This window comes from Elephantulus edwardii, unplaced genomic scaffold (genome assembly GCF_000299155.1).
Source record: "Elephantulus edwardii isolate Elephantulus edwardi_28Jun2011 unplaced genomic scaffold, EleEdw1.0 scaffold00139, whole genome shotgun sequence".
Taxonomy (NCBI): Eukaryota; Metazoa; Chordata; class Mammalia; order Macroscelidea; family Macroscelididae; genus Elephantulus; species Elephantulus edwardii.
This window is the reverse complement of record NW_006399889.1, coordinates 598,254-620,348: the sequence shown is the minus strand read 5'-3', so window position 1 is coordinate 620,348 and position 22,095 is coordinate 598,254. Positions and strand designations below refer to the sequence as shown.

The following is a 22,095-nucleotide window of genomic DNA, read 5'->3' as shown; positions in this document are numbered from 1 at the left end:
CAACTATCCCTCCTACTGGGTTTGCTAATTTATTGCAGTGACCCCAAGGACCTCAGAGACACTGCTCATGTTGATGGGGTTTATTAGGAAAGTAACAGGTTGTAATTCAGGTTGGAAACAATGAGGATACAACTCTTCAATCAGGACAGTCTTTTCTCAAGCTAAAGAAAGCTTCTCCACCCTGGGCTCTGCCCTTCTCAGGACAGAAAGCTCTAGTAGTCCTGCCAATTATGTGCCAGCTCCAGTGGCCTGCAGGCCCTTGGCCCTGGTTTCCTAGGCCAGCGGCCCTGGCCCAGCGGGCCACACACCAGCCTCTGGCTCTCCACCACCTCTGTCACTGCTGCCCTTGCCCTGGCTGCCGAGTGCTCGTTCTGCCTCTTGGTCTCATGCTATTTCATGCAGAAAGTAACTGCCCTAAAGGACACTCTGCACCTTCTTCTTTCCCAATGGTTTGGAAAACTCCGTTTAAGTCTGGTGGCATGGTAAAACAAACCAATCCACTGTTAGCCTTCTGTACATCTTATTAGCATATTCTCATCCAAAAATTGCCTTTTACCTTATTTACACTATTAGCAAGCTATTTAATCTTCTTGGTGGGACACAAATGCCTCACTTTCTTTTTCTTTTTTTTTTGTAAATTGAAATTTTAATGAAAGTTTATGGAGAACTTAGATTTCCATACATTCATCATTGAACATTTTCCTCCTTGCCTACTCCCACTCCCAGTTCACTTTTCTCTTTGGGGGAAAAAAATCTTTCTTCGTTGTACAAAACACCTCACATTTGTATATCCCTACGTAGTGGTAAGAAGCTATGGTGCAATTCCAAAAACATGTGGTTCAAATTCACCAGCTGCTCCATGGGAGAAAGATGGGCAATCTCCTATGATTAACTATCTCTGAAAACCCACTGGAGGGTCAGCTATGGGTCGGTTCTCACCTGATGGTAAACAACAAGAACCATTCAATCGTAGTTTCAGGAGACATAATACATTGGGAAAGCCTACTGTCAAGGACCTCTCATATTACCGAGGAGCAATGATATAAATTTGAAGACTAAGGTGCACCTGATTCAGGACATGGTCTTTTCCATCACTTTCTCTGCATCTGAGAGCAAGACAATGAATAAGGATGGCAGAAGAAGCCTTTGAGCTGTGGTGTTGGAGAACAGTGCTGAATATCCCATGGATTACCAAAAGAATAAATAAGTATGTCTTGCGAAAAGTTCAGGCAGAATGCTTTTTTAGAGGCAGGATGACAAAACTTCATCTCACATACTTCGGACATGTGGCTAGGAGAGGCTATTCCTTGGAGAGAGACATCATGCTTGAGAAGGTGAAGCGTCAGCGAAAGAGAGGAAGATCTTCATTGAGATATAGTGACAAAGTGACTGCAGAAATGGGCTTAACTGGGTCAGAGATTGCAAGGAGGCCACAGGAGAGGACAGAGTTCATCTCTGCTGTTCACAGGGTCACTATGAGTCATACTTGATGGCACCTAACAACAAACACCCGGTCATTAAACTAACATGCTTGCTTTTTTTTAGTTTGTTTTTTGTGTGTGCATGTATGTGTGTTTTAAATAACATGCTTACTTTTTAGTACTTGATAGCAGATTTTTCCTATGCAACATGTCTTTTCATTTTTTGCACTTTTTTTTGACATGTCAGGAGGTGTTACTCCTTGGAAAAAGACATCTTGCTGGAAAAAATTAGAGGGTCAGTGAAATAGAGGAAGACTCTCAACAAGATAGACTGTGTACAGGGACTGAAACAATGGGCTTGGGCTTGGTGAAGATGGTGAGGATAGGGCAAGGTTCAGAGCTGTTGTTTATAGGGTTGCTAAGACTTGTAATCAAGTTGACAGCACCTAACAATGACAACTCGGTCATGCAAGGAACCCTAGCCACTGAGTGTGTAATGTATCAGATGATACCTATCATTGTGTAACATATTAGTGAGTAACATGCTATACCTATTAGTGTGTAACGTTTCAGATGATACCTACCAGTCACCAGTTCCAATCCACCAGCCACTCTTTGGAAGAAAGATGGACAGTCTCCTGCTATAAAGATTGACAGCTAGGAAATCTGATGGAGGGTTGCTCTGAATTGTAATCAACTCAACAGCAGGGAAGCTGGTGTTTTGTTTTTACCTAGTCATGTGATAAAAGTTGCCCCCATAATGGCTAGAAAAGTCATCTTGAATAGTCCACTACAATACAATGATTAACCTTTTCAGTAACAAATTATTTTTTGCGTTGAATTTTTTTTTTTTTAAATACCGTGTGTTTTCCGTATTGGAAGGCATTTAAATGAAATGGGAAAAGAAGTATTAAGATATGGACTTTGATACAATTAATGATGAATTTTGATACAATTAATGGGTTACATATGTCTTGAGGGGTCACTAGTGCTGGGGTTCTTGGGATGAAACTTGTTTCTTCAAATTCATGCAATTATGCCAGATGTCAGCATGCACTGAAGTGGGATGTCAGGTTCCCACTAAACCGCAGAAGCAGAAAGTGTCTGTGGGCACTATATGTTACACAGGTCCTGAAAGGATTAAGTAAGCAAATGAATGAGGTGAGAATGCATTAGGGAAGTAACTGAAGGAATTTAAAATGGTATCTGTACTGATGTCAGGAAGAGTTAATAGAGTTAGGTTTCTAGCTGTAGACCACAGCCTTCCACAGACCAGAGGCTTTGGAAGTTAAGCTCATTGTGCACTTATCTGGGTTTTGTTACTTTGATTGACTTCCAAGAATGCATCAACTTCTTGTTGTTGGGTACTTTTGAGCCAAATACAACTCATAGCAATCCTATATACAACAGACGTAAACCCTGCCCTGTTCTGAGCCATTCTCATAATTTCTGACATTCTCAAGCCCATTGCAGCAATCACTGTGTCAGTTCATCTGTTATGTGTCTTCCTCTCTGACCCTCTACCGTTGGAAGTATGATGTCTCTTTCCAAGGAATAGCCTCTTCTAACAACATGCCCAAAGTATGTGAGATGAGCCTTTGGCATCTTTGACTATAAACAGCACTCTAGCCGTACCTTCTCCAAGACATATCAATTTGTTCTTTTGGCCGTTCACAAGGTAATCCGTACTCTCCTCTAACACCACAGCTCAAAGACATGCATTTTTCTTCTGGCATCCTTGTTTTCTATTTCTCAGATGCATCGCAAATGACTGAAAGATCATACCCTGAATCAGGCACATCTTAGTCCTCAAGATGACATCATTGTTCCTCAGAAATTTGGCAGAGTCCCTAATAGCAGACTTTCTTAAAACTATGCATCTTCTTATGCATACCATGAGTGTTGATTGTGCTGATTGTGGATCCAAGCAAGATGAAGTAATTGACAATGTCAGTCTTTCTCCATCTCTATAATAGTGTTACCTATTGGTCTAGTGTTGAGAATTTTTGCTTTTTTGATGATGAGATATACTCTATATTAAAGATTGTAGTCTTTTTTCTTCTTCAGCAATTGCTTCAACTTCTCCTTACTTTCAACAAGCAAGATTGTATCATCAGCATACATAATGAAGTTACTGATGAGTCTTCCTCATGCTACATTCTTCTTCATAGAGTCTGCTTCTCAAATGATTTGTTCAGCATATAGATTGAATAGGGGTGGAGAGAGAATACAAACCTGATTGATACCTTTCTTAATTTTAAAACATGTAGTGTGACCTAACTTTGTTTGCACAACAGCCTCTTGGTCTAGATGTAGGGTTTGCAGGAGCACGATTAACTGCTCTGGGATTCCCACTCTTCTCAATGGTGATGGTGTTAGGTGCCATTGAATCATGTACAACCCATTGAGACCCTATGAACAGTGGCTCTGAATCTTGCCTTATCTCACTGTCTCTGACACACCTGACCTCACTGCTACAATAACTGTCAATCCATCTCATCCAAAGTCTTCTCCACTGTCCTTCCACCCTTCAAAGCATAAAGTCCTTCTCCAAGGACTGGTCCCTCCTGGCAACATGCCTAAAGTATGTGAGATGAAGTTTCAAAATCCTTGCCTCCAAGAAACAAACTGGTTTCACCTTCTCCAGGTAGACCTGTTTGTTCTCTTGGCAGTTTATGGTATGTTCAATATTCTTATCCAACACCACCACTCAAAGGCATCAATTTTTCTTCTGTCAAACTCCTTGGTCATTGTCCATCCAGCTCTCAGATGCATAACAAGCAATTGGAGAGACCATGGCCTGGATCTCCTTAGTTTCTATACTGACATGATTTCTCTTTAGCACTCTGGAGAGATCCTTGATGTCAGATTTTCCCAATGCAACTCATCTTTTGATTTTCTTACTGCTGGTGCCATGAGTGTTGATTGCAGATCCAAGCAAGATAAAATCATTAACAACCTCAATCCTTTCTCCATCTATTATGATACTATCTATTGGCCTAGTGGTGAGCACCAGTTTGCTTTTTTCTTCAGAAAGAAAATGGTTTCATTGTTATGCAGTCCGTCCCCTGCCCCCCAACCCACTTTTACTATACAGCTCTTATTCTGGACTCTTGTCATGCCAATAATACCTAATCATATATTCCTTTCATACAATTTCCTCCCTCATCTGTTTCAATGCTGTGTATATTATTTATCCCCTCTTCTCTTAGTTTTCCCCAGCCCCCATGCCAGTCCTGTTTTGTAATAGTGGCATTATGCAGTATTTGTCTTTTTATGACTGAGATACATAACCTGATGAGCACATCCAGGGATGCATCTGTTTGTTTAAATGTCTCAGCTTGTATTCCATCAATTCCTGAGGCTTTGTTTTTCTCCAATTCCTTCAGGGTAGCTTGAATTTCCTCCTTTATTATTATTGGTTCAAGACTGGCACAGCATAGAGCAAGGTTTAGGGCTGTTGTACATAGGGTCACTATGAGTTGCAGGCAACTTGATGGCATATAACAGCAGCAACAACAACATGATCATATACAAATTCCTGATAAGCTCCTGATAAGCCAGATCTTTTTGGTACAATGACTGAGTATACTCCTTCCATCCTCCTTTGCTGCTTCCTGGATCATTCAATATATTGTCATAGCATCTTATTGTTTATTTTTTTAAATTGTGATTTTAATGTAAGTTTGCAGAAAAGTTGGATGTTCATTCATTTATTGTTGCACATTTCCTCCCTACCCATCCCCAGTTCACTTTAAAAAAAATCATTCATTGCTGCATTGTTTCTGCCCTCTTTCCTCCCCTCCCCCAGTCCACCTTACTGCACACCTCTTATTCTGGGCTGTTGTCATATAAATAATGCCTAATCATATACTCCTTTTAAATAGTTCTTTCCTTCACGTTTAAGCATTGCATCTCACAACTTGTATTAGTTCTTCAATTCCTTTCGCTTGAGAAATGTTGAATGTGTTATTCCTTTTTGATTTTCTGACTCCAGCTCTTGGCACAGTTTATTATACCATTTTGCTTTGTCTTCATGAGCAGCCCTGTGTTAGCCATCGTTTATTATAACCCACAGAGTCAAATGCCTTTGTGTAGTCAATAAGCACAAATTGGCATTCTCCTGGTATTCTCTGCTGTCACCCAGGAACCCTCTGAGAGCAGCAATGATGTTTTTGCTGCCATGGCCTCTTCCAAACCCTGCTTAAATCTCTGGCAGTTCTCTGTTAATGTGTTGTGCTAGCCAGTTTTGGATGACCTTGAGTAATGTTTTGCTTGCATGTGAAATTAATGATGATGATGTTGTTGTTGTTGTGGAGTACTGTTTAGTGGGAACCAATTCATACCCGACTCATCAGCATCATACCAGACTCACCAGCAGGTTTTCAGAAGTAATAAATCACATGGGAGAAGATTGCCCATCCTTCTCCCATGAAGCAGCTGGTGGAGTCGAACTGTGTGTCTTTGGGATTGTAGAGCAGCTTCTTGCCATTAGGCCACCAGAACTCTCTAACAGCAACCACAATGTTAAATTTCTTATGTAGCTTTCTTGGAATGGGAACAAATACAAATCTCTCTATGTCAGTTTGCCATGTAGCTAGCTTTCAAATTTTCTGTCATAGACTAGTGAGCATGTCCAGGGTTGCATCATTAGATGAAACCTGTCACTTGGTATCCCATTGATTCCTGGGCCTTATTATTTGCCAGCACCTTCAGTGGAGACTGAACTTCTTCTTTCTTTTTAATTGGCTTTTGTTCATATGCTACTATCTGAGATATTTTAGTGTTGGCCAATTCTTTTTGATACAATGACTGTGCATTTTCTCCATCTTCTTTTGATGCTTCCTGGATCATTCAAGATTTTGCTAATAGCATCTCCCATTATTGTAACTCCAGGCTTGAATTTGCTTTTCAGTTCTTTCAGCTTGAGAAATTCTGAGCAAATTCTTTCCTTTTTATTCTCTGACTCCAGCTCTCTGCACATTTATTCCATTTTAATATTTTGCTTTTACCTTCTTTTTTTTAGTTGAAATTTTTATGTATTTTCCATAAATATTACCAGTTAATTCATTAAACTGAGATGAAAGCCTCTCTACAAAGATGCATCAATATAATACAGTTGGGCGGAATATGTTTTTGGTCATTAGGTATTGCCATATTTTAATATAATATTAAAAACATGAATCTATGAAATCTGATAATTTTTCTTACCCTATAATGATGGTAATTACTTATGAATTTAAGTTTTTACATTTCGAGTAGATTACAACACACTATCACAGACCTTCCAATAGAAGCTGGTGAAAAGTCATCTCTCTTATGAACTATTTAAGATAATTCTTTTCTTTAATAGAATTTTTAAATTTTAATTGTGGTTTTAACAGAAGTTTACAGAAAAGGTGGATTTTCATTCATTCATTGTTGTCCATTTTCCCTCCTCCCTCCATTCCCCACTCCCTAGTTCACTTTTATATTTTTAATATTCATTAAATTCATTCATTGTTGCACAATTACCTCCCCTCTTTGCCTTCCCCAGCTTTATTTTCTTGATCTGTGCTTTGAAATCTTCTGTTCAACTCTTTTACATCAGTATCTCTTCTCTTTATTTTGGCTTCTTGATGGTCTAGTACAATTTTCAGAGTCTTCTGAAATATCTTTTTTTTTTTCTCCTCTGTGTTTGTCATGATCTTTTGTTCCCTTCATGATGGTATAATTTATGCCATCCCACTATGTAGCTGTCACTTAGACAATTGAAAACAACATTTATTGAATTTGTTTTCTGTGGAAAATTGTACACAGTATGTCTTATGTACTGCCCTTGAGTCAGTTCCAACTCATAGCCACTCTGTCTAGTTCTCAAGGGTGGGAGTCTTTCTGGGGGGGGGGCAACTACCCTTCTCCCAGGACGGCTCATCTCTCCCTGTGAGTAGGTGGGTGGATTCACACTGCTGACCTTTTGGTTAGCAGCCTGACATGTTAAGTCCTACACCACCAAAGTTCCTCAAAAAGTATGTGTTTTTTTTTTTAAAAAAGATATTAAAGATCAGAGAAGTAGAGCTGATTTTAAAAAATTATCTGTCATTTCATTAATGAAAACAATTGCTGTTAAAACAGCCTGGGAGATTTTGTTGCTGCTATTTTTCTACAACTCATGTTTTTGCTTTAGATGATTGTGATAATAGTTCACTATAATTATGTTGTCTCTTTGTAACACTGTCATATTCCATTGAGTGGCTAGAACACAGTTAGGTGGTGCTGTTTTTTGCTGCCGGCAGAGAACTGTCCCATAGGGTTTCCTAGACAGTAATTTTTCTTCTATTAATGTACATTTTTGAGTCACTATATAGTTAATGTTTTAGGATTGTTTTCTTAGATTGTAATCTTAGAAATATAAATAGAGGGTTGAATATTATAAAAATTTCCACAAGTTTTTTTAAAAGTCACTTAAAGTTTAATCAGTCATATTAATGAAAATATCAAGACATTTGAGTTAGTGTATGGCAGCAGAAACTTAATTTTTGTTGCAAATAATACAGTGTTTGGTGTTTCCGTTATTAACAAGCTATGCTGCAGAAAGAGCATTTGGATTACCTCTTAATTCATCTAGGTGGTGCTCCATAAACTTCTTGAAAACTGCTATGGCATCTTCTAACAAAGTTTCATCATTAGTTTTCCCCATGAATTGGAAATGGTCTCCATCCATCTAGAGAGATACCCACCTGCATGAACTAATGCAAAAAAAAAACAAAACAAAAAGCCCCAAACCACAAAGATTTACTTTCTTATCTATAATTGGTGCCTCAGTCTGATCTGCATGAGCACTGGTCTCATAACTTTAATAGCATCACAGTTCTCCAGGTATCCGGCTCTTTCTTCCGGGCTCATGGACCTAGACTGCTTGAGGGATTTTTCCAAGGTTCACCGAGATTCAGAGTGCATCTTGTCTTTATTGCTAGCAAAAGCATGGATCAGTCCAATTGTTCCACAGGCATTGCTGATTGTTAGCTTCATGAAATATATCGATGGTGTAATCTTTCCCTGAGATTTTATTTTTTCCTCTTCTTCTCTTCTAATACTTCATACTTTTTCGTAATAGGGAAGAGAAGTAACACTGAACAGAGTGGTATTGATACCATTCTAAGGAGGTTAGGATCCATTCCAGATACATCAACAAATTGCCAGTCAGGACATGGATCTAATTAATTGTTTAAGAAAGTTAGAGAAGTATAAATTTGACTAAGAACATCAAGAAAACAAAGATTCTCACCACTGGGCCAATTGGCAGCATCAGTATGGATGGTGAAGAGATTGAGATAGTTAACAGTTTTAGTTTACTTGGCTCCACAATCAACACTCTTGGTAACAGCAGCCAGGAAATCAAGAGAAGAATTGCACTGGGAAAGTCAGCTGTGAGGGACCTCTCAAGAGTACTGCAGAGCAATGACGTCAGGCTGGAGACTAAGGTGCGCCTGATCTGGGCTATAGTCTTCGCAATTACATGCTATGCATCAGAGAGTTGGACAGTGAATAGGGTCAATAGAAAGATAATTGATGCCTTTGAACTTTGGTGCTGGAGAAGAGTGTTGAATATACCATGGACTGCTAAGAGAACAAACAGGTTTGTCCTGGAGAAGGTGTAGCCAGAATGTTCCTTGGAGTCAAGGATTCTGAAGCTTCTTCTGACATACTTTGGGCATGTTGCAAGGAGGGATGGGTCCTTGGAGAGAGACATCATGTTTGGCAGAGTGGAGGGGCGGCGAAGGAGAGGAAGACCTTCGATGAGATGGATCAATTTTTGTGACTGGAGCAGTGGGAATAAGTGTGCTTGATATGGCTAGGTTGGCACAGGATAGAACAGCATTTAGAGCTCTTGTACATAGGGTCTCTGTGAGTCGCAAGTGACTCGATGGCTCATAACAACAACAACAACAACAACAACAACAACAACAACAAGGACACATTTAGGAAGAATAATAATTCATAATCCAGAGTTTGCCTGTTTAGGGATCTCGGGATTGGCTTCCAGCGGCAGGCAGCACAGGCCCTCCATGGCGGCTGCGTGCGGTCCTTCTCCAGCTCTGAAAGCCACCACCTCTGCCGACGTTTTCCTAATTTTTGATATGTGTTATAAGGCTAAGATTTTTAAAAATGGAACTTATTTATGGATTTCTTTTTTTCTCCATTAGGTATACTCTGGATAATGATGTCCTAAGCCTGGAACAGAGACAATTTTATGAAGAAAATGGGTTTCTTGTCATTAAAAATCTGGTGTCTGATGCTGATATCCAACGCTTTAGGTACAAAACTACTCTACCTTGTTTTACAAAAATGAGTATGCAATGAGAGTTCAAGTTACGTTCACTTATGCATGGTCAAATTTCTTCTAAATAACTTGATTGTTAGGAATGGGTGTGAGTATGGGCTGCAGAAGCCCTAACTTTATTTCATAGCTCCACCAGTTAGTATTTATTGTGTGTCCTGAGACAAGTTCAGTAACCATTCTATGCCTCTGTTTTCTCATCTTTAAAATGGAGATAACAGTTTCATTTTCAAACCCTAGCATAGTTTTTAGGACTAAATAAAGTAAAATGTACACAGGACACTTGTTTGTAGTTTTTGTTGTGTACCACCAAATTGAAGCCGAATCATAGGTTGAGTAAACTCATAGGTCTAGTGAGTTTTCGGAGGTAGTAAATCACAAAGGAGGAGATTTTCCATCTTCTTCCCCCCAGGAAGCTGCTGGTGCATTTGAACTGTGTACCTCTGGGCTGGCAGCACCATTCCTTACCACTAAGCCACCAGAGCGCCCATAAGTGTATGTAGTAAGTGTTATCATTCATCATGATGTTGCAATTAGATCACAGTTATATCCTCGGTAGTATTTTATGCTAAGGGAGATTTTAATTCTGGTGGTAAATGCTAGCCCGGCAGTTCAGAGGCAGAACTTCAGAGTTGTCTGTGTTCTCCCTTCTCTCATCGGCACAATTTCTGTTTAGAATTGGAGGCAAACTGTGCAGAGAAAATACGCTGAAGTCAGTGAATCCTTCGATAGAGCAGGGCCAGGCCAGTGCTGGGAGCAAGTGGTACTGACATAACTTGCAAATTTAATTTTCTAGGAATGAGTTTACAAGAATCTGCAGAAAGGAGGTGAGACCACCAGGAATCATGATAATGAGAGATGTGGCCACGGACAAATCAACGTTTGTTCCAAATGAAAACACGGTTTCAAAGATCCAAGATTTCCAGGAAGATGAGGAACTCTTCAGATACTGCTGTCTTCCTGAGGTTAAAGACTTTCCTGTGTTTTCTTTCTGCCTGCCTTTGATATTTGCTGTTTTTATCTCCCTTTCCTACATAGGGCACTAGCTTTCTTCTCAACTGAGTGGATTTTGCACAGTTGAAGACATTTGACAATGACTGGAAACTTCTAGTCTCTTGATTGCTGGTGACAGCTGGTGAGCAGAGTCAGGAAACACTGTTGAACATGCCACAATGCACAGGGCAGTTCTCTCACCCCTAACAACCAAGAGTTGTTGTTGTTATGTACCGTCAAGTTGGATCTGACCCATAGCTGACCCTCCAGTGAGTTTTCAGAGGCAATTAATCACTCTAGAGGAGATTACCCATCCTTCTCCCATGAGCCAAGAATTAAGCAGCCCCAAATGTCAACAGTGTCATGACTGGAAAATTCCGCACTACAGTTTTCTAACGATTTTTCATTGAGGAAATTGGAGAGTTCTGCATTAGAGAGATCACCCTCCTAAGGCTTGATGTGGTGAATCAACAGAGGCGCGATTGCTGAGGCTGTGTCATGCTAAATCCATTTATTCAGTCACTTCGTCAGTCTGGTCAGTCGAGATGTGAGCTTATTTTAAAATGCAAATGAATTTTTAAGGCAGTTATTATTCTTTAAAAGTAAAGAAGAATATTGAATATGTCATGGACTGCTAAGAGAACAAACAGGTTTTCCCGGAGAGGATTAAACCAGGCTGTTCCTTGGAGGCAAGGATTCTGAGGCTTCGTCTGACATTCTTTGGACATGTTGCAAGGAGGGACTAGTCCTTGGAAAAGGATGCCGTACTTGGAATGGTGGAGGGACAGCGCAGGAGAGGAAGACCCTCTATGAGGCGGATTGATTCAGTGACTGGGGTAATCGGGATGGGTGTATCAGAGACAGTGAGTCTGGCACAGGACAGAGCAGGGTTCAAAGCTGTTTTACATAGGGTCTCTATGAGTCAGAGTTGACTGGACAGCACATCACAATAACAACAACAAAAGTAATTTATATTTCTAAAAAAAATGCAGGCAGTACAAAAAAGTATCACTTGCAAAGTAGAGTCTCCCTCTACACAAACTCCACTCAGGCAAAGATTTCCATGTGTTCGTTCATCTAGAACCATTTCATGTCTGTCCTGAATATTCTTATGCTCCCTGGAGTACATACATGGGGACATATGTGCCGTACCTTGGTTTTTTTTTTCACTTACAGTGGATGTTAGACATCTTCCCACAGACTTTTTAGAGAGCTGAAAAATAGTCTACTGTATGCATCTGACATAATGTAGTAACCATTTGTTAAGAATAGTTTTGAAAGAGACTTTACATATGTTATTGTTGGGTGCCATCAAGTTGACTCTGACTCACAGTGACCCTACAAACAGCACAGCTGAGGCCTGTCCTATCTTGCACCATCCTCATGATATCTGATGTGCTCCAGGCCATTGTTGGCATCACTGCGTCAATCTATCTTGTTGAGGGTCTCCTTCGCTTCACTGACCCTCCACCTTTCCCAGCATGATACCTTTTTCCAAGGATTGGCCCCTCCTGACAGTATATCCAAAGTTTAAGAGATGAAAACTCTCATTGTCATCGAGTCAGAATCAACTCATAGCTGACCCTCCAGCAGGTTTTTTGGAGATGGTAGATCCCATGGGATAAGATTGTCCACCTTTCTCCCACAGAGCCATCGGTGGATCCAAACTACAAGAGAAGTGTCAGCTTTGAGTGACAGCATGACTGCCTACAGGCTGTGTGCCACCAAAGAAAGCATTTCATTTGGAATCCTTACTTATTGTTGTTATGTGAATCCTTACTTATTATTGTTATGTGCTGTTGAGTTGCCTGAGACTCATAGTGACCCTACGTACCACAGCTTTGAACCCTGCCCTATTTTGAGCCAGTTTCATTGTCTCTGACACACCTACCCCCATTATGCCATTATTGTGTTAATCCATCTCATCCAGGGTAGTCTTCAGGGAGTTGTACTGCAAACACAAAGGTGGAGCTTCTCCTGGACTTGAAATTCACCAGCCACTCCCCAGGAGATAGGTGGACAATCTCTAGTTTACAGACTTTGAAACCTACTGGATCACTATGAGTCCTTTCTGACTCAGTGGTTTTGAGGTGAGAGGAGAGATAGCAAGACTTTCAGATTTCTTTAAAATTTTTTTATTATTAATTTCAATGAAAATTTACAGAGACTTTGGATTTCCATTCATTCATTGTTGCACTTTTCTTCCCTCCTAACCCTCCCCCCCAGTATACTACCCTCCTGGAAAAGTAAAAGAAAAATTCTTTCATTGTTTTACAAACCCTCCCCCAGGTCCACTCCACTATGCAGCCTTCACTCTGGACTCCCATCATGACAAAAATGCCTAATCGTATAGCCCTTTTAAACAGTTTTCTCCCTCATCTTTTTCAATGAGGTATACATTATTTAACCCGTCCTTCTCAGTCTCCTCCCAACCCTGAGGTCAGTCCTGTTTTATAACAGTGGCACCATGCAGTATTTGTCCTTTTGTGACTGAGATACTTCACTCAGCATGATGTCCTCCAGGGCCACCCATTTTGAATAATATTGCATAAGTTTCTTATTTTTTCTACTTTTCTTCCCCGCCCTGAGTTCCTTATTTTTCAGTGCAGCGTAGTATTCCATTGTGTGAATATACCACAGCTTCTCTATCCATTCATTTGTTGATGGGCACTTAGGTTGTTTCCAACTACTTACTATTGTGAACAAAGCCGCGATAAACATGGATGAGCAGACTTTCAGATTTTTTGTATCTCTAAGTGTGGAACAAGTACTTAGTGGTTAACACAATAATTTTAGGAGGTACTCATTTTAGTAGATATTTATTTTCATATACATTAAGAAAGATAACCAGCACATCAAACCTATTATTTCAAGAATGTTATTATTCAATTAGACTAAAGAAAACATGATTCTGTATTATGGTATTGGCAGCGTATCCCATGGATTTCCAAAGGAAAAAACTAATCTGTCCTGGAGTAAGTCAACTAGGGTGTTTTATAGAAGCAAGGATGGTGAAACATCATCTGACATACTTTAGGTATCTTGTCAGGAGGGGCCAGTGTCCTTGGAAAAATACATCACACTGGTCAGTGAAAAAGAGGAAGACCTCCAACAAGATTGAATGGCACAGTGACTGGACTTAGGGGCTTGCACATGGCGGAGACCATGAGAATGGTGCAGGAGAGGACAAGGTTCATATCTCTGGCTCTAGTGTTGCTGTGAGTCACGCTTGAGTCAATGACAGCTGACAAGAACAACAACAAGGAAAAGACATGACTTGAAATGAAAGCAAGAACTGAACTAAATGGTAATACAAAGCCTAGCAGAAATTGTGAAGCTGGGCCTTCAATGACAGGCTTAGGAAATACCAATCTATGCTAAATAGGCAGAGGGGAAATGAAAAGAATCCAGGCTGAACAGCCTTGGGGTGTTTGTCATTTCAAGTTGTTTCAAATTCAAATCGCCCTTGTTCTCTATGCACAAGAGAGCAAGTAGGAAGAAGTTAGAATGTACCTCATTTTTTTAGATTCAGGCAAAATCTGAGTTGGAATATCTTGTTTTTCATTTAACAAACTTTGGCAATTTGGTAACTTCTTAGTCTCAGTTGGGTATGTTCAGTGCTAGTAGTCATGTGTATACATAATGACAGAAATTAACATAACATGTTTACAGAAATACCTGTGGAGGGGTTTCATTGGCAGAACCCCATGTGACATGGCCATTATTAGTACAGAAGCATGGTACTAGTTGGGTATCAATGAACTGATGTATAAACCCCCTGGCATATAGCAACCATTTCATTTGGAATCCTTTTTATGTTCTATCCCTTCCTAAGCTGGGTTAGATAGACATTTGCAGGGTCACCCCAACCCTCAGGTCCCAGAACTAAGCCAGCCCTCTCGGTCACAGGCTATCATTGTAGCAAATTCTTCCTCAGAGTGTGTCTTAGCCACAAATATCCACAGCCTGCGTTTGGTTAAAACCTTTCTTCCCACCATATTATAAACTCCATGAGACCAGGCATCTGCCTATCTTGTTCACGGCTTAGTCTTCACTTCGTACCACCATGCTTGGCTCATAAACACCAAACCAGTTGTTTTTGCCTTGAGTGGGACTTACGACAAACCTGTATTAGAACAGAATTGTGCATGGTCGGGTTTTCAGGGACTGATTTTGCAAAATTGATCTTCAGTCTTTTCTTGTGAGGTGCCTCTTGGTTGGACTCACCCAAGGATTAGACATCCGATTGTTGAGCAAATGACATCAATTGCAAAGCATCCTTTGCCCAGCTGCACTGCTTTCTGCTGGGCTGCTCATGTCAGGCACGAGTAGCAGTGGCTCATTTGTGGCCCCTTCTGAACTAGGGGTCTGCAGGAAGGATGAGGAAACAGCTTTCTCCCCAGGCAGCCTACTAGACAGAACTGTTCTCTTCATTCCCACTTAATAGCTCATAGAATTATTACTTCACAGAGAAAAAAATAATTTGATCAATGTCCAGCTGATTTTTAAAAAGGCTATTTAACTCATGGTGCTGTAATAGCACTATGAGATTTCTAGTGATTTTCAGTGTTCCACTTTGTTCCAATTTATTTGCAGTATTATAAGTTACCAATTGCTTTAAAACTGTTGTGGTTTTTATTTTGATTCTTGTATAGAGAGCTGAACTTGCAGATTATGCTTTCAGTCCATGTCTCTGATTTGCCTTGAGGTTTTATCTCTCTTTTTTAAAAATCTTTTACCCCCTTAGATCCTGAAATATGTGGAGTGCTTCACTGGACCCAATATTTTGGCCATGCACACGATGCTGATAAATAAGCCTCCAGATTCTGGTAAAATGTTCTTGGGGTTTTGGTGGGGTTTTTTTTGGGGGGGGGCAAGAAAAATCTGTTTGATTGAAGCAGGTAAGATTAACATTCTACCATGGCTGTGTGTATACCTATCCAGTATTGCACACATGAAAATACATACTTTTATATAAGTTTTAAAGTAGGCTATGTATTAAGTTGAAGGAAATAGCAAGATCAGGTTTTTTAAATTTTCTTTTTTAAAAAAATTAATTTTAATGAAAGTTTACAGAGACTTTGTATTTCCATTCATTCATTGTTGCACTTTTCTCTCTGCCCAACCTCCCCCTGCCCAGTTCCCTCTTTGAGAAGAAAAAGAAAAATTCTTTTATTATTATACAATTCCTCACCCCAAGTCCAACCCACTGTGCAGCTTTCATTTTGAAAAGTAAAATTCTTTCATTGTTATACTATCCCTCACCCCAAGTCCATGCCACTACACAGCATTTGTTCTGGACTCCTGACATGACAATAATACATCATCATATATCCCTTTTAAACAGTTCTCTGTCTCATCTGTTTCAATATGGTATACATAATTTTTCCCATCTTTCTCAGTCTCCCCGCAACCCCAATGTTAGCCCCGTTTTACAACAGTGGCACTATGTAGTATTTGTCCTTTTGTGACTGAGATATTTCACTCAGCATAATGTCTTCCAAGGTCACTAATTTTGTATAGTATTTCATAAGTTCTTTGTTTTTCAACGCAGCATAGTATTCCATTGTGTGAATATACAACAGCTTCTCTATCCATTCCTTTGTTGTTGGGCACTTAGGTTGTTTCCAACTCTTTGCTGTTGTAAATAAAGGCGTGATAAACATGGATGTACATATATCTGCTTGGGTGATGGCTATGGTTTCTTTGGGTTATATTCCCAGTAATGGAATTGCTGGGTCAAATAGTATTTTTCCTTTGCAACTTTTTGAGAATGTGCCATACTACCGTCCACAGTGGTTGCAAGATCAGATGTTTTTGTAGGATTATTGCTAAATGTTCAGGCAATTGACTTCTCAGAAAAATGAACTCGAAACATTGCTGTCCGTAGGAACCATAAACACTGCTGTCAGCTGACCCAGCTCATGGCGACCCCATGTGTGTGTCAGCAGAATTGTGCTCCACAGTGTTTTCAGGGGCTGATTTTTGGGAAGTAGATCATCTGGCCTTTCTTCAGAGGTACCTTGGATGGACTTGAAACTCCAAACTTTGGTTTAGCAGTTGAAATCATTAACAAGGTTCAATACTCAGAGATTTCTTATATGTCACAAACTCTGGTTATACAACACCTCTAAGCATTACTGGGAGCTCTGGGGGCTTAGTGGTAAGGAGTTACACTGACAACCCAAAGGCAGGCAGTTTGAATTCACCAGCTGCTCCAAGGGAGAAAAATTGGCAATCTTCTCCCTTGTGATTTACAACCTCTGAAAACCGACTAGAGGATCAGCTATGAGACAGTTCTGACTTGAATGCACATGACAATAACAATAGTAATACATTTTATTGACCATTCTCACCCCTGATAGGTGTTCTGGTGGCACTGTTGCACTGCTTAACCAAAAGTGGTGGTTCAAATTCATCATCAACCCCAAGGGAGAAAGGTGAACAGTTGCCTCCTATAGAGATATACATCAGAAATCTGAGGGAGGGTTGCTGTAAGTCAGAACCTTCTTGATGGCAGCGGGTAGATTTTACTAATGTGAAGAGTAATTTTATTAGTGTGAATAAAGTGAGTTTTTCATTCCTGCTTTAAAGCTCTTATCATTACTTATAAAATTAAGCCTGTTGTTAAAAACTACATACCACAGTGGTTCACCTTCCCAGAATGGCTTTTCTAGAGAGAACAGGTGGTCTGCAGGGACCTGGTTTAGAGAATAAAATCAGGAAATAGAATCGTGTTGTGATTATATTACATATAATTGTACAGATGGTCCTTCTAGTTCTGTGGAAGAAACCTATTAGCAGCATTTTTCCCCCTCTCTCTCCTTTTCCCCACCCTCTGCCATTTGTTGTTGTTGTTGTTAGGTGGCATCAAGTCAAGTACAACCCATCATGACAACAGATCTGAATAACAGATCTGAACCCTGCTCTATTCTGTGCCATCCTCATACTTCCTGACACACTACAGCCCATTGTGACGGTCACTGTGTCAATCCACACAGTCGAGGGTCCCTCTCCAAGGAATAGCCCCTGCCAGCAACATGCCCATAGTATGTGAGGTAAAGCCTCCTCATCTCTGCCTCCAACGAGCACTCTGGCTGCACCGTCTCCAAGACCCATTTGTATATTCTTTTGGCAGTCTATGGAATGTTCGGTGCTCTTTTCCAACCCTACATCTCGAAGGCATTAATTCTATCATCCCTATTCACTGTCCAGCTCTCAGATGCATAACAAGTGATTGAACATAAAAACCATGGCCTGAATCAGATGCACCTTATTCCTCAAACTGACATCATTACTCCTCAATAATTTAGAGAGGTCTCTAACTGCAAACTTTCCCAGTGCAATATGTCTCCTGATTTCATGACTGCTGGTACCAAGGGTGTTAATTGTGGATCCAAGTAAGACGAAGTTGTTGACAATTTCAATCTTTTCTTTATCTATCATGATGTTGCCTGTTGGTCCAGTGGGAATTTTGTTTTCTTGACATTGAAATGCAATCCATATTGAAGGCTATGCTCTTTGATCTGCAACATATGCTCCAAGTCCTCCTCAACTTCAGAAAGCAAGGTTGTATCATCTGCATAATGCAAGTTATTGATGATTCTTTCTGATCCTGATGCCACATTCCTCTTCTTAGAGTCCAGCTTCTTGAATAATTTGCTCATCATATAGATTAAATAGGTATGGAGAAAGAATACAACCGTGATACGTTTCCTTCTTTTAAACCATGTAACATTCCCTTTCTCTTTTCACACAACAGCCTCCCGTTTAGGTATAGGTTTCACATGAGCACAATTAAGTGTTCTGGGATTCCCATTCTCAATGTTAGCCACAACTTGTTATGATCACACAGTCAAATGTCTTTTCATAGCCGATAAAGCATAAATAGACATTCTTCTGGTATTCTTTACTTTCAGCCACAACCATCTTACATCAGCAAAGATATCCCTGATGCTATGTTCTCTTCCAATTCCTGTTTGAACTTCTGACAGTTCCCTATATAATGATCTTTAACAGTCTTTTGCTTGCATGTGATATTAATGATATTATTCAATCGTTTTCACATTCTGTTGGATCACCTTTCTTTGGAATGGGAACAAACATGGACCTCTTCTAATCTGTTGGCCAGATAGCTGTCCTCCAAACTTCCTGGCATAGACTGGTGAATGTATCCAAGGCTGTATCTGTTAATCGAAATAAGTAAATTGGTGTCCCATCAATTCCTGGGGCTTTATTTTTTGCCAATGCCTTCAATGTAACTTCCACTTGCTCCTTCATTACCATTGGCTCCTGCTCTTATGGTACTTTCTGTAATTTTTCAATGTCAATCAGTTCTTTTTGATACAGTGACTGTGTATTCCTTCCATCTTCTTTTGATGCTTTTTTGGGTCATTCAATATATTGACCATAGCATCTTTCATTATTGCAACGTGAGGCTTAAATTTGTTTTTCAGTTCACTCAGCTTGAGAAATGCAGTGTAAGTTATTTATTCTCTTTTTATTCTCCAATTCCAGCTCTCTGCATAGACCATAATAATACTTTGCTTTGTCTCCTTGAGCTGCCTTTTGAAATCTTCTGTTTAGCTTTTTTACTTTGGCATGTTTTCCCTTTGCTTTGGCTTATTTATACTCTAGTGTTATTTTTAGAGTCTCTTCTGACATCCATTTTGTTGTTTTGTTTTTTATTCTCTTCTCTGTCTTTGTAATGACCTTTTGCTTTTTTCCTTGATATCATCCCACAATTTATCTGGTCTTCTATCACTGGTGTTTAATTCTTCAAACCTGTTTCTAAGATGATTTTTAATTCAGATGGAATAGATTCAAGATCCTATCTTGGTTCTTGTGAACTTCTTTTCTTTTTTTTTTTTTTTTGCCTTAATTTGAACTTGCACATGAGTAATTGATGGTCTGACCCACAAACAACCCATGGCCTAGTTCTGATTGCTGATATTGAGCTTCTCCACCAATTCCTTCCACAGATGTAATCAATCTGATTCCTGTGCAGCCCATCAGATGAGGTCCATGTGTAAAGTTGTAGTTTGTGTCTTTTAAAAACAAAATTTGATCATTCTATTTCCAGCCTCATTTCTACCACCAGGCCTGTATTTTCTAACTACTATTCCATCTTCACTGTTTCCAACTTTTACACTCCAGTCACCAAATATCATTAATGCATTTAGATTGCATGTTTAGTCAATTTTGGACTGTAAGATTTGGTAAAAATTTTCAATTTCTTCCTTTTTGGCTCTGAACGTAATAGTGTATATTTGAATAATAGTTTTATTAACGGGTCTTCCTTGTATGTTGTTGTTGTTAAATGCCATCAAGTTGAGCATGACTCAACGCGACCTTATTTGCATGTGTATGAGTAATATTCCTCACTCACAACATTGTATTTCAGGGTAGAACTTGAAATTGACTTTTTGACTGTGAATGCAACACCATTCTTCTTCTGTTTTCATTCCCAGTAAAGTATACTATGGGATTATCTGATTCAAAGTGGCCAAAGGTAATCTCCTCTCACTAATGCCTAGTATGTCAATGTTCATGTGTTCCATTTCATTTTTCACAATTGCTAGTTTTCCAACATTCAAGTTTTGTACACTCAAATTATTGAATGAGGTATGCCATTAGTTTTCCTCATTTCAACTGACTTCCAGTCTGAGTTCTGCCACTATTACTTTCTGTCATTTTGCTGTACTGAAATAACTTGGGGGTTGCTGTGATACAGACAACTATGCCACTGGTGTGTCAAATGCCACAAGGGTCACCCGTGGTGGACAGGTTGTAGGAGAGCTCCCGGATTAAGCTAGAAAGCAGGATTGACGAACCACTTCTTAAATAACAGCCCTCTGAACAGTAGAGGAATGCAGATGGTCATTTTGGAGGCCATTAAACCAGTACTGGTTGCTGTAGAATAGATTCTGACTCATTATGACTCTGTGTATATCAGAGAATTATGCTCCATAGCGTTTTTCAGCAAAGAGTACAACCCCAAAGGGTTTCCTAATATTTATGGGGGCAAATCACCAGATTTTTTCCCTTTTGAGGAACCACTGGAGGATTGTAACCATTGTTCTCTAGGTTAACAGCCCTTTAATCATTGCATCACTAAGCCTCAGTAAGATCTTTTTTAAAAAAATTATTTTAATTTTTTAATTGTTCTTTTCCTCCTTTGTATTTAGCTGCCTCTGAAAGCCCACCAGAGGTTCAGCTATGGGTTGGTTTCCATTCGATGTACACAACAACAATTGTTCATTTAATGAAGGTTTACAGAAAGGTTGGATTTTCATTTATTTATTGTTGTACATTTTCCTCCCTCTATAGGAAGGTATTAACACACAACAAAACTAAACTGCTATTGAATTGATTCTGACTAATAATGACCCTAACCGGACAGAGTAGATGTGCCCCAAAGGATTTCTGAGGCTGTAAATCTTTATGCAAGCAGACTGCCTCCTCTTCTTCTGTGGAGCAGCTGATAGGTTTAAGTTAATGATTTTTTGTTGTTGTTGTTAGCAGTCCAACTCTCAACTCTAGGGTTCCTAGAAGGTAGAAAAATCAAGCTCACTGCTCTTTAATCGATTCAACAGAAGGCTGTAAATCCCCATGGGAAAAGACATCCATCTTTCCCTGATGAAACTGCTGTTAACTTTGAACACTGACCTCAAATTTGACCCTATCATATACTTATCAGCTTAATTAATTAAATGAGTTTGATACTGACTGCTTACCAGGTACTGTGCCAAATGCTGTATTACAAAAGGATACAGCACTCAGAGGGGATGATACGATACATCATACTAGCCAATAGTGTAGATACATGCTTTGTTCTAGTAATCCAGAGGAAGTGTAGGATTTTTTATTTTTAATAAATTTTTATTTTATACTGGTTTGCTTCTAAGTGGTATAGCAGTGGTCTATCCATTTGCTCTACAGAGGTAACTTGTGGTTGCTGTGATGCTGAATACTGTGACACTGATGTGTCAAATGTGATAACAGTTACCCATGGTGGACGGTGTTTGGTGGAGTTTCCCAATTAAAACAAGCTTGGAAGCAGGAGGGGTGTCCCCTTCTGAAATAACTTGAAACTCTATGAACCTGGAGAAATGATGAAAGTTATACAAGTGTTCAGGTCTTTCATTCATAGGGTTGCTATGAGTCATCTATGACTCGACGTCACTTAACAACAACAACAAAAACAATTGGTTTGCGTACAAAGTTCATATCCATTGTTTTTCACACTGGATCTTTTTTTTTTAATTATTAAATTTTATTAGTTTTAATGAACATTTACAGGGATTTTGGGTTTTCATTCCTTCATTGCTGTACCATTCTCTCTACCCTCCTCCCCAGTTT

The 22,095-nt window shown here is 39.5% G+C and overlaps 1 protein-coding gene and 1 pseudogene across 1 annotated transcript in view; one reads left to right on the top strand and one right to left on the bottom strand.

Annotated features, from left to right (window-relative positions):
* Positions 1-7,983: 7,983 nt before the first annotated feature.
* Positions 7,984-9,471, bottom strand: LOC102875972 (annotated as a pseudogene).
* Positions 9,472-9,614: 143 nt separating this feature from the next.
* Positions 9,615-22,095, top strand: part of PHYH (phytanoyl-CoA 2-hydroxylase) — a 26,943-nt gene continuing 14,462 nt past the window's right edge. The window contains exons 1-3 of the mRNA XM_006894272.1: positions 9,615-9,718; positions 10,538-10,706; positions 15,482-15,563. Of these exons, the coding sequence (XP_006894334.1) occupies positions 10,587-10,706; positions 15,482-15,563 (202 nt within the window). The 5' untranslated portion in view covers positions 9,615-9,718; positions 10,538-10,586. The remainder of the gene's footprint in view (positions 9,719-10,537; positions 10,707-15,481; positions 15,564-22,095) is intronic.